This window comes from Eublepharis macularius, chromosome 17 (genome assembly GCF_028583425.1).
Source record: "Eublepharis macularius isolate TG4126 chromosome 17, MPM_Emac_v1.0, whole genome shotgun sequence".
Classification (NCBI taxonomy): domain Eukaryota; kingdom Metazoa; phylum Chordata; class Lepidosauria; order Squamata; family Eublepharidae; genus Eublepharis; species Eublepharis macularius.
In genome coordinates, this window is record NC_072806.1 from 11,029,106 (window position 1) to 11,045,056 (window position 15,951).

Below are 15,951 nucleotides of genomic sequence, written 5' to 3' on the forward strand. Positions count from 1 at the left end.
CGAACTGAAATACGAACCAAAATTAAGCACGAACCAGGCTGGTTTGTAGTTCGTGAACCAGCAGTTCGTCAGATCCCATTTCTGACGAACCGCCATGAACTTTAGGTTGGTTCATTTGGTTCATTTTCTGGTTCATCACTGCAGACAGCCTGGTGCCAATCAGTTTCCTAGGCAAAAGGGGATGGACTTCCTGCAGACCTTCTGCTGGCCCGGAAGTGATGATTTTCTGGCCTGGATGTGACGTTTTCACGAACCAAATGAACCGGTTTGAGAAACAGGGGCAGGTTCGTGAAAGTTCGTGGTTTGTGAAATTTGACAAACCACGAACCACATGGTTCGGGTTTCTTCTGGTTCGTGCCCATCTCTTTTCTTAACCAGTACACCAAACTGGTTTCTCAGCAGCTGGGTGGTAAAGCAAGCCAGTGAATCTCAAACTACACACTTTCAGAGACCCACTGCTAATCAGAGCAAACACTACTAAGTTAGATGGACTTGGTATAAGACAACTTTATGTTATTATCTGTGTATTGAAAGAAGATGTGCTAAAAATATGTTGCCTTCTTTATACAGGGAACCAGATAGTACTTATTTTGACCTCCCACAGTCTGGCCACTCCGGGGGCAGTGAAGTCTCCAATCGCACCGAAGTCACCATGGATGTCTTCCAGATGAGAAGCATGAATGATTCGGTGATGGTAAGTGACTTTAAAGAAAGTGCGAAGAATGCGTCTATCTCTCCGGTCAGAAGATGGAGATGTAGAATGGATTAGACCACTTCAGGATGCACTTGAGGGGGATGGAGTTACATGTATGAATGCTCTCCTATGTACAGATGTCTGCAAACAGAGCATGCCGAGGCCTGAGCTAGAATTTTTTTTATCACGAATGAGCTAAGTTTGCTTGCTTGCTTTGGGGAAGGAATTTTTAAAAAATAGAGGGGCAATTCAAAAAGGGCGTCTCCCAGCGACAGTCTGAAGTACAGTCTACCATCTCACCTTGCTGCTTATATAGGTTGGGCATAAAGATGTGTGTGCCCTAGTCACATTGCGATCAGAAGGAGGACTGAGCTCTTAGGATGGGATTGCCCCTCCTGGGTCTGATAAACTGCTGTCATGCTCTTTACATGTGGGAAGGAGAGGCTGTGGCTCAGTGGAAGAGCATCTGCTTGGCATGCAGAAGGTCTCAGGTTCAGTCCCCAGCATCTACAGTTTAAAAAGACCAGTCAGTAGAAGATGTGAAAAATCTGAGACCCTGGAAAGCCACTGCCAGTCTGAGCAGACAATACTGACCTTGATAGACCGATGGCCTAAGTCGGATTTAGGTAGCTTCTTGTGTGTTCATTTGAGTGTGTGTGACCCACTAATAAGGACTCTAGGGTTGATTTGGGATTGGCTTGTGCTAAGCAGCAATAGCAGTCAAAGGCCATTTTTGCTCCTTGGTTCCTTAAATCCTAGATTTGCCTTTGGAAATGGACTCTTGATTCTTAAGAGGCTGGATGAATACTTGTCAGAGATGCTTTAGGCTGATCCTGCACTGGGCAGGGGGTTGGACTCGATGGTCTGTATGGCCCCTTCCAACTCTATGATTCTATGAAAACCTTGTAACTATGGACCTTGGGGCAGAGAATGTTTTTTCCCTCTTGTGCTTTGAATTTCAAGTGACTTGCTTTCCTAAGAATACATGTATCTGTATCAGTTGTATTCCAACCTGCTTTCCTCAGTTATCTCCAAGGCTATGCTCTCTGCTAGGTTTCACACTAGTGGTAAATGGGGTCCTGCAAGAAGGGGGAGGGACTTGCCCCATTGTGAGGGATGCCCAAATACTGAGAGGCTACACATGCAGACCCCCAATGGGACTTTTTGACTTGTTAAAATGACATGCCCCCCAGAGACTTTGCAAGTTGTGAAAATGGCTTGGGAAGAAAAGTTGAAGCCCCTTTTTCCTGTGCCCCCATCCCAATCCAGATTTGGCCCTTGTGAGTTTGGGAATGAGTTTCCAGCAGGGAGCTCACAGCTGAAATATGACTGTGTTTCTGAACGTCAGGTCAGGGGAAAATAGTCATAGCCCATGGAGAAACATAACATGCAAGAGTGTACAAACAGCCCTGCGGGGTTAGACCAACTGGAATATTTATGAAGAAATACCTTAAAAAACTGACTTGTGTTTGTATCTGTGCTTATGCAGAACAAATATTATATATGATATTTTTTATGGTTATAATTGCTTTGTATCGCATCCGTGTTGATAAATTGTTTTGAATAGTGTTTGTTGCGGTCGCCATTTTGGGAATCGGGGTTATTCCCGCATTTTGGGCCTCGATAAATTCTGTCTGCAAAGCTGGGGGTTTTGCCGCTCCGCTTTTTGCTGCTACCGCTTTCCCTCTCCCCCCACCAGCTTTTCCTGTAGTTTGTTTACCCGTGTCTGCTCAGGAAGCGCTGGTTTTTGCTTGGGGAGAGTTGGAGGCTGCCGGAGCTCCAATTTAGGTGTCCGCCATTATCTCGCGTGGCACCACGCCCCCCCCCCCCCGTGTTGATAAATTGTGAGGCACATTCTCTTTAATGAACAGGCACCGGCACTTTATAGATTTCTGAAAAAACGGTTTACAAGTACTTGCACTTTGCACTGGTTTTGTAAAACATATGTAACTGACTTGATGTATGCCTGTTTTGTGGTCAGACCTGTTTGCCTTCAAAATTTTGTTTATGTGCATGCTTTATTCTGATGGAATAAGGATTGCTGTTAAACTCCTATATGATACACTAACATTACCCTGAGTGAATTTATACATTTCTGTATTGAAGATTGCATAGTTTGATTAGTTAGTTAATCATGGTGTTATTCTTGCGTCTTTTTACCGTGTCACTCTCACCTTTGGCGGTGGGATTAGACCAAAGGTCTATCCGGCTTTTCACCCTGTTTTCTACTGTAGCCCGCCAGGTGGCTTTAAGAAGTCCACAGCCCTCCCCTCTTTCCCAGCCCACCAAATCAGACTTGAAATGGGCCTTTATATGTCTCCTGGACCAATGTAGGACAATGCAAAGCCAGAGCATCCCCAAAACGGTGCTCTCCACCTTCGGACTGGTGACCTCCAGCGAGGGTCAGTCCTCACACATCATAAATAATTGGCTCCATTATCAAACAGTCCGGGGGTTTCTTCTCATGTTCAACAGAAATCGACTTTACTGCAACTCATGCCCATTTGATCTAGTCTTTCCCTATGAAGCAGCAGTCTTGTCCCTCTCCCAAGCTGTTCAGGTTGGTGTTCAAAAAGCAATCTGCTGTTCTTCAACTTTTCTTCACTGAACTAGTTTTCCAGACTCCAACCATCTCCTCTGCCTTCCTCTAATCCCATTCCAATTTATTTGTGGGTGTGAGTGTCATCAAGTTGCAGCTGACTTATGGCACCCCATAGGGCTTCCAAGGCAAGAGATGTTCAGATGTGGTTTGCCATTACCTACCTTTGTGTAGCTGCCCTGGACTTTATATGTTTCCTGGACTGATGTAGGACAATGCAAAGCCAGAGTATCCCCAAAATGGTGCTCTCCACCTTCGGACTGGTGACCTCTAGCGAGGGACAATCGGGGTCTCCCTTTCAACTACTAACGAGGGCAGACTCTGCTCAGCTTCTATGATCTGACAAGATTGGGCTAACCTGGCCCGTCCAGGTCAGGGCTCCGATTTATTTACATCCTTCTTAAAGCTCAGCACCTAGAAGGGACACAATTCTCCAGAGGAGGTCTAGTTGTTTGATTATATTGCTAACGGACTCAACAGTGGAAAATCTATTCACTTTAGCCACATTTTTAGTTCAGGCCATGAGAATTGCTGGCAACTTATAAGAAAGCCTTTTTGCAGTTTACATACTAACCCTCTCTGGCATGAATTCTTCCTTTCTTCCTCATATTTTTAGTTATGTTTGAAGAACACTGCTTACGGCTTGTAGGTCAGTAGAGTAGAGTAGAGTAGAGTAGAGTAGAGTAGAGTAGAGTAGAGTAAGTAAGTAAGTAAGTAAGTAAGTAAGTAAGTAAGTAAGTAAGTAAGAAAGAAAGAAAGAAAGAAAGAAAGAAAGAAAGAAAGAAAGAAAGAAAGAAAGAAAGAAAGAAAGAAAGAATCTCACTGTGTAATCCAACTTTGACCTCAGTGAGATGATGATGATGATGATGATGATGATGATGATGATGATGATGATGATGATGATGATGATACATCTTAGGGTGGAATTTTTGCTTCTTTTCTGCTTGAAACCGACCCTGGGACTTCGGTTTGCAAAGCATGCACTCTATAGCCAAGTCTCAGACCTTTCTCCAGTTTTTAATCCTTTCCAATCTTCTTGCTGAGAGATTCCCCATTCAACCTTAACAAAAATCAAAAGGGATCTCCGGGACACAGTTAGAAATCCCTGCTCTAGGAGAAGCCGGCTACCGGTCTGCCTCCCTTTCCCTATGCTCTTGTTAGGTTTTCAGCACCAGGCCAAATCTACCCTTTGGGGTTCCGAGTGGAGACCAGAAAGGGAGGGCAAATATGCAGGGAGCAGCAAATCCACACACTACAACTTGCTGCCCCCAAACGGACTTTCATCTCATGCATTTTTCCTGCCCGCCCTGACAAGCAGAACGCAAAAGTTCTGCAGTCCCACGCTCGGCAGGTGGAGCACGTCCACTGCAGGAGAGCAAGGCACACAGGTTTGCACAGGTACACAGTCACAGCATATGGAATGCACGCATGGGCTGGGAACGATCACAAGTCTTCTCTTGCAAAACTCCAGTGTTCACTTTACAACCATAGTTAGGCAGAGGCTTCCAGAAGCTCGCCAGCAGACTTAAAAGGTCAATGGCCAACTCCATTGTTTGTCCCCAGCACCTGATAATTCAGAGGCACGCTGCCTCTGCATATGGAGGCTTTATATATTTACCCTGGCTGATAGCTACCAATTAAAAAAAATCCATTGATGTAGCCTTTGCAAAAACCATTGATACCGAATGTCCAATGGGCAAAGGGGTTAAATTCCCCCAGCCTGCCATCGTCAGTGACCCACTTCCAGACCTGTAGTAATTCCCACTTCTCTCCCTCCTCCACTCTGCAGAGACGGCTGCCACTTGCTTCCACAAGAAAAGCCGTGCTGGACCAGACCAGCAGTCCCCGGAATGGCCTGTAAAAGATTGGGCTCAGCTGATGGGGGAGCTGTTGTAGCATCACAGTTAAGTGGTTGGGTTGCAAGCACTCTGCTGGTTCGAATCCCACTGCTTCCATGAGCTCTGCAGGTGGCCTTGGGTCAGCCACTCTTCTCAGTCCTAGCTATATTGCAGGGAAAATAAAAACACGGACTTGCTCACCATTCTGAGTGGTCGCTAATCTGCCCACAAGAGCAGAATATAAGTACAGTTATTAATATTATTATTGCAGAAGAATTACCTTTTCATAGCATATCTTCTTGGCTTTCAAAGAACCTGCATGGTTGTAGTGGGTAAAATGTTGGACTAGAAGCTGTGAGACCTGAGTTCAAATTCCAACACTGCCATGAAGCTGACTGAGTGACACACTTTTAGCCTAACCTACCTCACAGGGTTGCTGTGAGGCTAAAAGGGAGAGGGAACTGTATGTGTCTCCTGAAGCTCCTTGAAGGAAAAGTGTTATACAAAATATATTAGGTAGGTTTGTACAATGGTTACCCCAATTTGCCAAAGTCACTCCAAATTTTCTGGTCCCTGTTCCTAATAATTTGCTGCCCCCTTTTTTTGCTGTTTCAGGACACCCTCTTAAAATGCTGTTAGTTGTTAAAGTAGCCGAACTGCAGATTTCAGCTCCTACCTGCTTAGTTGTCTAACAGTTAGGTCTAGAAATGTCAATCAGTGGATATACCCTGTCCCTAAAGCACATCCATATGAAATGCACACACACATTAAGGAAAGAACCCACCCCCCATCCACATTATCGCTAATGCACGCCCCTCTAAAATGCACATGCACAAATATTAAGGAATCGTGCTTGCCCAGCTCACCATTGCGCATATTGCACAATATTGCAGCTGGTGAGGTTCATTTTGAACTCTTGATAGCATACGATGTAGCTCCAGTGTACCTCTTTAGTAAAAGAGCAAACAGCTTGGCTATTTTATCAGCTCATGGTAATTTTAGGTGGGTAGCCGTGTTGGTCTCCAGTGGCACCTTGGAGATCCACAAGATTTTCAGCTTTCGAGCGTCTGAGCTCCCTTCTTCAGATAACCACCTGACTCTCAAAAGCTTATACCCTGACTCTCGAAAATATATACTCCTACTTTTGCACTTTTATTTGTTCAGTTTAATTATAATTAAATTAAATTGAATTATAAGCTTTTGAGAGGGAGGGATTCAGTGTGCTGATCACAGAGAATGGTGTGAAAATAGGGACTCACTGGTTTGGTGTAGCTGCTAAAAGCGGCAGGACTCTAATCTGGAGAGCCAGGTTTGATTCCCCTCTGCTTGAAGCCAGCTGGGTGACCTTGGGTCAGTCACAGCTCTCTGGAGCTCTCTCAGCCCCACCCACCTCACAGGGGGATTGTTGTTGTGGGGATAATAATAACATACCTGAGTGGGCATTAAGTTGTTCTGAAGGGCAGTATACAAATCAAATGTTATTACTATTATCATTATCAATTCACAAAAGGGAGAAGTATGGATGTGAAAGTTGGACAGTGAAGAAAGCTGACAGGAGGAAAATTGATTCATTTGAAATGAGGTGCTGGAGGAGAGTTTTGCAGATACCATGGACAGCCAAAAAGACAAATAGATCAAGTCAAGCCTGAATTCTCCCTAGAAGCTAAAATGACAAAACTGAAGCTATCATACTTTGGTCACACCATGAGAAGACAAGATTCTCTGGAAAAGTCAATAATGCTAGGAAAAGTGGAAGGCAGTAGAAAAAGATGGCTTGATTCAATAAAAGAAGCCATGTCCTCAGTTTGCAGGATCTGAGCAAGTCTGTTAATGATAGGATGGTTTGGAGGTCTTTCCTTTATAGGGTCATGATAGGTCGGAGGCAACTTGATGGCACATAACACACGCAGCAGGGATGTGAAATTCAAAATTGTCCCTAGTACAATGGGGAAAAAATTGTTCTAAGCAGTTTATTGATGCACCAATACCTGTTATCTGAAGATACAGGTATCCAAAGAAGTGAGCTGTGGCTCAGGAAAGCTCTTACCCTCCCACAAATTTTGTTAGTCTTACAGGTGCTACTGGACTCTTGTTCTTTTCTACTGCTAGTGACAGATTAACACAGGATACCCATCTTGTTCTAAGCAGTCTCATAACTGTATCCTGTGAAGTTATCGGACCCTGATCCTGGCCCTTCCTTGTGACTTCAGGTGATGGGTTGGCTCATAGGGTAGATATCATCCGGATCTCCAGTCCCATTGCTGCAGCCTAGTGCCGAGATGTGGGATGTGGGGAAATCCGGAGATGGAAGGGATACTTCCCCAGGCCTCCTGATTCTCTTCTGTTCTTCCCTCCCCTGGCCTTTTCTCTTGTTCTCATGCCCGTCAACCACAAAACTAGACAATAGTTCTGGTCCCCTCCAGGGACCAGATGTTGAAAGGGAGAATTGGTAAGTGGGTTGAGCATCTTTCATCACTCGGGCGGACTGGGAATGACCCAGGAGCAAGCCATGTTGAGTGGTCTTTCTGGCACGATGAGCCAGCTCTGGAGGGGCCTTTCAGATCAGACCCAGCCAGGGTGCCAACAGTAGGCATCAGGTAACTCAGTGCCTCCAACTGGTAGTGATGCAGGATGTAGCAACGGTGCGGGTGAGACCAATCACTGTTGCTGAGCCAGGCGGCCTTTGAGGCAATGGCGAAGTTGCTTGACTTGGCTCTGTTGCAACAGCCGGGGAATTTTTCTGGTATGTTAAATGACTGGTCCACTCCTGCCTATCGCCTGCAGGTTCTTCCTGAATCCCTGCAAATGTCTCCTCCTTGCCCCCTGCATTGTGGTCAGGGCTTTTTTTCAGCTGAAATGCGGTGGAACGGAGTTCCAGCACCTCTTGAAAATGGTCACATGGCCGGTGGCCCCGCCCCCTGATCTCCAGACAGAGGGGAGTTTACATTGCCCTCCGCGCCAGTGGCTACCGGCTACCGGCCATGTGACCATTTTTGCGAGGGCGATTTAAACTTTTAAAAACTCCCCCCTTGTTCCAGCTGACCTAAAGTGACATCATTGTGCAGTCCTGAGTTCGACCACGGAGTTCCACCACCTCTTTTCTCAGAAAAAAAGCCCTGATTGTGGTTAACCAGGAAATGTCTGAGACAGCCTTTCCTAAAGTATGCTGAAATAAAAGCTGTAGAGTTTTCCATAGCATCCTTTCTCCCAGCATCCCAATTTGTCCTCTGCCTCTAAACATATACACCTAACAGGCCTCTGCTTACTTTTTTTTAAAAAAAACATTTTTATTAAGTTTCCAAACCAAAAAATCCCCAAAAACTCCAGAAGAAATACAACCGCCAACTAAATTGCAAACATGGAGAACAAGATTACACAAAAAAGTGCATTAAAAGATAGACAATGCTGAATAAAAATTATTGACAGAGGGTTTGATATTCAACACACTTTGTGAATTATCTTACAAGATGCAACCAAGAGAGGAATTCGTTGATGGCACAGGGGATTTTTAAAAAAGTGTTATGGTCTTCTCCTTCTTGACCCTTTTTTCTGCTTGGCTTCCCATCCAAATTTTGTGACAAATTCTGTAGGCAAAAACTGCGAGGGTTGTAGCACATGCCTGCTTCTAGAAACCATGAAAATATAAGTAAACGTATGTAGATTATACCAAGAGAGCTCAACAGATTTCCTTTTGCAAAGATTTGAATTCCCTCTCCCTCTTTTTATTTAAAAGCACAAGTTTCTATAGCCGGCCATGATCCACCTAGGGAATAGACCTTTTGTGCAGCGCCACAAAGCCAGAACTCAGAACCATTTCCAACTCGTTCCATTGACCCATGTATGCAAATCGTGTTGCGTCAACACTAAGGTGTATCTTGGACAGCGTTTCAGTCCGCTAATCCTATTGCAAGTGGCTTCATTAATATTTTGAGGGGGAATGAGAATTAAATCTGGCCGAGTTTAATTCTGCAGGAGGACACTCACCAACCCCCCCCTCCCATGGAGAACCATTGGTTCTGTCCACGGCATCACTGGGCAAGTCTAGGCCTGCCTTTGCCTTTAATGAATAGTCATGAGAGAGAGAAAGGGGTGGGCTAAGGTTTGTTGTTAGATGCAGTTTGATGACAGAACCAAGGTGCGGGGAAGGGGGGGGGGAACCAAGCCGAATAGCTAGCCAACTGCACCTAAGTAGCCAGCCCCACTTCTCTCTGAGACCCTTTCGCCACTCGCGCACTGCACTTGTGTGCGCCATCTAATGCCCCCTCTGCTTCCTCCGCCACCCCTTGACCCCATGACTCCGACAGCAGGACATTTCCCAGTTGCTTTTAAACCCCAGGAAGATTAAAATGCTGTACGTTAGCAACCCCATGCAGCACTACACCACGGTAGGTTTTGCCTTTTCTTGGCTTCTCGTTTCCAAAGGGATGGCTCTTGGCTTGGCTCGGGCACCTGTCGCTTCTCGAGGAACTGCCAGTGGTAGCTTGTGTAGGAGGCGAGAAAGGGGTTTGAAAGAGAATCGACTTTGGCTTGCCCGTCGATGTGCTTCTCAGCACATGGGGAGAGGCTTCGATCTCTCTCCAGCAGGTTGCCCACGAACAAGATGGGTTCCAAGGAGGTAATTCAATCCCTTCCCAAACCACAACAGGGCGGTCCTGGCACGAGCTGTTTGTTCGGCAAAGCTCCACATCCATCCTTCTGAGCCACGGCTTGATTCAGTCTTTTGATTTCAATCTCCATCTGAGATCCTCTCTCAAGACTCCCATGTCAAATTCTGATTGCGCCTCGGGGTGTAGATATCCACGGTGGCATGTAGGAACGGGGGTGGCAGTGGCAAGAAAGTAACTCTAGGGCTGGGCTCAAAGGTGGGATCGAAGATTTGGGGAGGTTGAGAAAAAAATCCACAGGGGCATGTCTGTTGCTGTTGAGGACGGGGAACCATGTAGTGTTCACTCTGGCAGTTCGGAGGGTTGTGAGTCCTTTCAGTGATGTGTTGATGATCCTCTACATGAATTCTCAGCATGATCTTTAAGCAATGTGCAAGTGTTCTTCTCGACACATGTAAACAATCTGGTTTACTCTTTCAGCGTACCCAAATCAAAAAGCAATGGAAGGCAGTCGCCCAATATAAAGATGAACGTTCTTGGTTTGCATTCCAAATATTAACCGAGTGCGGCTGAATACAGATATTGATTCAAATGCTCAGTGCTCTTTCACAATGGCACGTCCCATAAGAATTGGCGTCTTACTCTCGAGCCAGTGCAGTTGTAATCGCAGCGGGATTATCACAAGCTTTTCTTGCTGGGTTTCTTGCTGGGTTGCACAAATGTCGGCTTGCTTCTTTATTGTTCATTGACATTTCACTCACAAAGAGATTTGCACATGATGTACATTTATGCCTTCATGTAGATGCTATTAAGGTAGCAGTCCTAAGAACATTTGCCATGGGGTTAAATCACGGCGTTCACTGAGACTGAGTCAGCATGCTTCAGATCAGACTGCCTGCAATTTTGGAACTGGCCTCCTAGTTAGAATCAATATATATTTAAAACGGAGCTCCGGGTTTTGAATCCACGTAGCAAATATTTGTAAATTTTGCGTTATTTTTTTCCCCAATTCTCCTTTTTGTTTTGCGGCATGATTGTGCTGATGGACAAAGGATCCAGGCAAGATCTAATTGCATGGGCATTTTGATAAAGGGGAACTTTGATAAAGGCATTTTGGTAAAGGTGACTGTTTCCAGTTCAAATGCATCAAGGAACAAAGGACAAATGACGGTCACTTCCTTGGGGTTAACTACAGAAGACTTCTTTGGTGCTCCAATCCTAAATGCATTTACTTCATGCTGTTGGTTTTCCTCTGAACCTGTTGCCTTGAATCTGAACCATCTTTTACTTGGAATCCTTACTGAAAATAAACAAACGTGGTTAGAAACAGGCTATAAATGTATTGGTATTCAAGGGGATCTACCTTAGACCTTCTGAAGAAGAGAGCTGTGGCTCACAAAAGCTCATATCCTACCACAAATTTTGTTAGCCTTATAGTGTTCACTGCTACAAACAGACTAACGCGGCTACCCATCTTGATCTCCCTTAGACTTTGTATTCATCCCAATGATATCACAAACCTATTCCTAGAGTGATGCCTTTATGGATGGGTTTGACTCAGAATAAAATATACACCGACTACACAGTGGGTGCCTCCTGGATCCGTGTTCAGAATTTGCTGAATGTTTTCCGTAACCTTAGGAGATAATCACCGAGGTATCAGCCAGTCTGAGTGATTGACAGTGAAATCCTAAGTAGAGTTACTCCAGTCTAAGCCCATTGAAATCAAAGGGCTTAGACTGGAGTAACTCTTTTTAGGATTTCACTGTCTCGTTCATTTATGGCAACTGCAGTCACCATGGTGGTTAAATGCCGGCAGTTGTTTTGAGCAATGTCACTGGCCGAGTTCCTGAACTGACGTCTGTTTTAAAGGGATAGGGAGTCATGGCTAGCGTGTTCTGCACCTGCTCATGTGACCTGTGTAGCCCGTGCCAACCCCAAGTAGTGTAATAGTTAGAATGCTAAACTTCGAGATAAAGCTCCAATCTCCCATCCCGGGACCACCAGGTTCTGTCTCCTAATCTAACCTACCATACAAGATTGCCTGAGCTCTTTGAAGGAAGGGGGCAGGGGTGCCCTCTCTAAACACTTTTAAGAGAAGCCGCTTTATTTGCTAGGACATTTAATGGTCTCCATGAAAAAAGAGGTACCCGCTCCAAATACAAAATATAAAGGTGCGGAAACACAAGAGTAGGGTGAAACGAAGAAACAATAAATACCAATTATACACAGTCAAATCAAGATATATTACTCATATAAAGAGCAAGAATACTCCTCAGAATCAAGGCTTGTCAAACAAAGTCTGACAAGTCACATAATAAATCAATGTCTAACAGGCAGGCGATCAACAGGTAAGTACATAATCTACTAAGTATAGCCAAACATGGATTGTGTTAGACTTTGTTTGACACTTCTTGATTCTGAGGAGTATTCTTGCTCTTTATATGATTAATATATCTTGATTTGACTGTGTATAATTGGTATTTATTGTTTCTTCATTTCACCCTACTCTTGTGTTTTTGCACCTTTATATTTTGTTTTAGGACATTTAATGGGGCAGAGATGGCAGACATTTTAAAACGTTATTTCTTTTTTTTCTCTATATGTTTAAAGTTCTGCTTTGTGAGGGTTAGGAAAGCAGCATAGTATAGCCCGATCTTGTCGGATCGTGGAAGCCAAGCAGAGTCAATAACTCTATGGGGGCGCCACCAAGGAATGCTCCACAGAGGAAGACAATTTAAGGCCTTTTAAGTACCTTCCTGAGGTGGCCATAAGTTAGTTGTGATTTGATGGCACCTATGCGAATTGTCTTGAGCCACAAGGAATATTTTAATGAATTGTGTAGATAGCTTAAAACGATATCTGTTGTATTGATCTCATAATAGCAATTATAACTTACAGAGTGCTTTCCCCAAGAATTCACGGACATTATCCCTGCAATCTTTACCACACCTCTGTAAGGTATGCCATTGTTATCATAACCCCCCCCCCACACACACACAATGGTAGAAGTGGGATGCTGAGGTTTTCATAAAGACCCCCTCCCTGCCCCACAAGGTGAGATTTGAGCGAAGGGATTTTTCAGCTCTTTACTGCAGCTCTTTTATCTTTGCATGTTAGACTGTTTACGGCGCTTCTTTGGGCAGCTTGGTGGGTCGCTGGGGGCGGCGTCTTCTGTGAAAAGATAATAACTAGGTAAGGGGATAGGTTTCATTGGGACAACCGGGCATTGGTGTAAAGAAAGCTTCCGAGTTACGCAGAACCGTTAATCTACTCGAACCGACACAATTACTGTAAACTAATAGCGACAACAGGAGCACTGCCAAGGGCTCGGCAGCCCGTACATCCTTTCAGACTGTAAAAGATACCACCCACCAGCCGTTTTGTTCGTGTGTTGGACAGCCCCTAGGTAGGATCGCCTCTGTGAAAGAGAATGAATGAAAACAAAAAGAGCTAAACGGTTGGATTAGATCGATGGTAATGCTAGATTAGATCAAGGCGTCCAATTAGTCCAATCGTCTGTCTCAGCTGGCAAGCAGGAAGTGGAGGGTTTCTCTTGTTGATGCTCCCAAGACAGAAAGCCTAGTGTAGTGGTGAGAATGTTGGGCGAGGATCTGGAAGTCACAGGTTCAAGTCCCCATTCCGGCATGGAGGGTCATTGAGTGAGCTTGGGCCAGTCACTCTTTTGCAACCTAACCTACCTCACAGGGTTGTTGTGGTGATAAAAGGGAGACGAGGAGAATGATGTTGGGGTCCCCTTGGGGAGAAAGCTGGGGTATAAATGAAGTAAATAAATACAAGAAAGGAGGCTTACCATTTATATGGTAAGTTAATTTCTGTACAGAGATCAGTTCTCATGGAGAAAGAAAGCTGCTTTGGACTCTACGGCATTATGCCCTGCTGAGGTCCCTCCCCAAACTCTGTCCTCTCCAGGCTCCATCCCCCAAATCTCCAGGAATTTTCCAGTCAATACCTGGCAACCCTTTCTCTTCTGCCACCACAATACATTGCTGAAAGCTCTACTCCAGTGGTCCTCCTCAGCCCACGGCTTGGGAGTAGGGCTGCCAGCCTCCAGGTGGTGGCTGGAGATCTCCCGGAATTACAACTGTTCTCCAGGTGACAGAGATTAGTTCGTCTGGAGAAAATGGCAGCTTTGGAGGGTGGACTCTATGGCATGATACCATTCTGAGGCCCCTCCCCTCCTCAAACTCCGCCTTCTCCAGGCTCCACCCCCAAAATCTCCAGGAATTTCCCTATCTGGACCTGGCAACCGTACCTGGGAAGGACCCTTGAGTGGGCCATGAAGTCCCACATAACCCTCTCTAAAGCCACTATTTGTATCACATTTTTGGAAGGGTCTGCTGCTAATGTAGAGAGGAAGGGCATCCTACCCTCAGGTGGGTACAGGTAGGTCGCGTCCTTTGTCACATGTTGCTTCCTTGGTCACATGTCACATGACACTCAAATATCATGTGACTGTGATGTCATGTTACGTCCTTTCTTGAGCTTACAATTCCGTGTGTCCTGGGTCTGAAATGGTTCACCGCTTATTCTGCCTTTAATTACACGAATAGATCTGCCCTTTTCTTTGACCCATTCCACTCTTTCTCCAAGGACCTCCCGGTATAATCCCTTTTTATGTCTTTTTGACGTAAGCATTGATATGCCATTTTTGCTGAAATTCAAGGCAGTTTGCAAATATTAACTCAATTACCAAAAATAATAAAACAGATCGTAACAAAACAATATAATTCAGTTACAGACAAAGAGCTCGGACCAAATGATGTACCGTCTCTTCAAGAGGTAGAGACTCCCATCAGTTTAAATGCTCATCTAAAAAATAATAATAAATGTCCATCCTCTATGGAAATTAGAGAGAGAACTGGCCCTGCTGTCTTCCTCCAGAAGAGAGTACTAGAGCAGATCTTGGACTTTTCCAGAGCATGGAACCCAATAAGTAGAAAGCATGACATTAGAGCCACGTGCTAAGAAGAAGAGGAGAGAGGAAGAGAGAGTGCACGCATGCACGCACACACAATGGTGTGCCATTTGGTGGGGGGGGGGCTACTGAAGGACATTTTGCTCCGGGCTCCCCAAAACCTGCCGCCAGCCCTGCTAGGAAGCAAGCAAGTTCTCTCTCTCTCACGCACTCACTCAGACATAAAGTGCTCTCCGTAATAGAGCAGGATTTGAATCCAGTGGCACTTTTAGAGACCAACAACATTTTTAGTGTCTAAGCTTTAGAAAGTCAAAGCTCCCCTTTTCAGGGCTCCCTTCATGATACATTTTTTCCTAGTTATATCTTGCAACGTTAACTACTTTTGAGTATCAGGGGGAAACGGAGTTATTTACAATGCAGGTCAAATTAGGACATTGTACCGTGCAATCCCAAACAGAGTTATACTCTTCTAAGTCCATAGGATTGCACCGTGTTCTTTACTAAATGCTAGTTAAATAAACGTGCTGTGTCAGATCCCAGTCGATCCAGTAGCACCAGAGGGAGGCAAGGCCTCTGCCATCTGCTTGCCTTAGGGTGAGTTTTGTCAGGTTTCTCCCTTCTATTCACTGTCCAAACTGTCTCCTGCATTGGTCATTTTGCCGGGTCATTATGTAGTCATTCTCTAAGAGCTGGCACCTAAGCTGGTTGTTTTTCTCTTTCCTTCTCAGTCTTTGTGTCATGATGAGTATGAGTCACAAGCCACCTTGAATGCAGAGGTAAATAATGTACACATACTATAGGCAAGCTTTGGCAAAACAGATACTGCCCCTTGTGAATAGGGACAGTCGGAAATGTATGACTCCTGAAGGACCATGTAGAGGCCCCAAAGACCGAAGACTTCCCTGTTGTTATCCTCAGCAACCAGTATTCAAAGGTACACTGCCCCTGAACGTGGAGGTTCCATTTACCTGTTATGGCTAGTAACTGTCATTAGACTTTGCTTCCTCCACAAATCAGTCTAAGCTTCTGGGGGAAAAGAAACTAGAAGCCATCAATACATCTGGTGGCAGTGGGTTCCGCAAGTTATTCCCATGTTTTGTTTGTCTGTCCTGAATCTACTGCCTGTTAACTTCATTAAGTGCCCCTGAATTCTAGTATTCAGGGATCCTGATGGTGTTTTAGCATCTTCTAGGCATGGAGCAGGCATCACTGGGGATGTGTGGGGGGAGGTAGTTGTGAATTTCCTGCATTGTGCAGAGGGTTGGACTAGATGACCC

At 45.0% G+C, this 15,951-nt stretch overlaps 1 protein-coding gene across 1 annotated transcript in view; it reads left to right on the plus strand.

Moving 5' to 3' along the window:
• The first annotated feature begins 637 nt into the window (after positions 1–637).
• The window catches only part of TP73 (tumor protein p73), a 64,376-nt gene continuing 49,062 nt past the window's right edge, over positions 638–15,951 (plus strand). Inside the window, exon 1 of the mRNA XM_055001253.1 lies at positions 638–694. Within this exon, the coding sequence (XP_054857228.1) occupies positions 653–694 (42 nt within the window). The 5' untranslated portion in view covers positions 638–652. The remainder of the gene's footprint in view (positions 695–15,951) is intronic.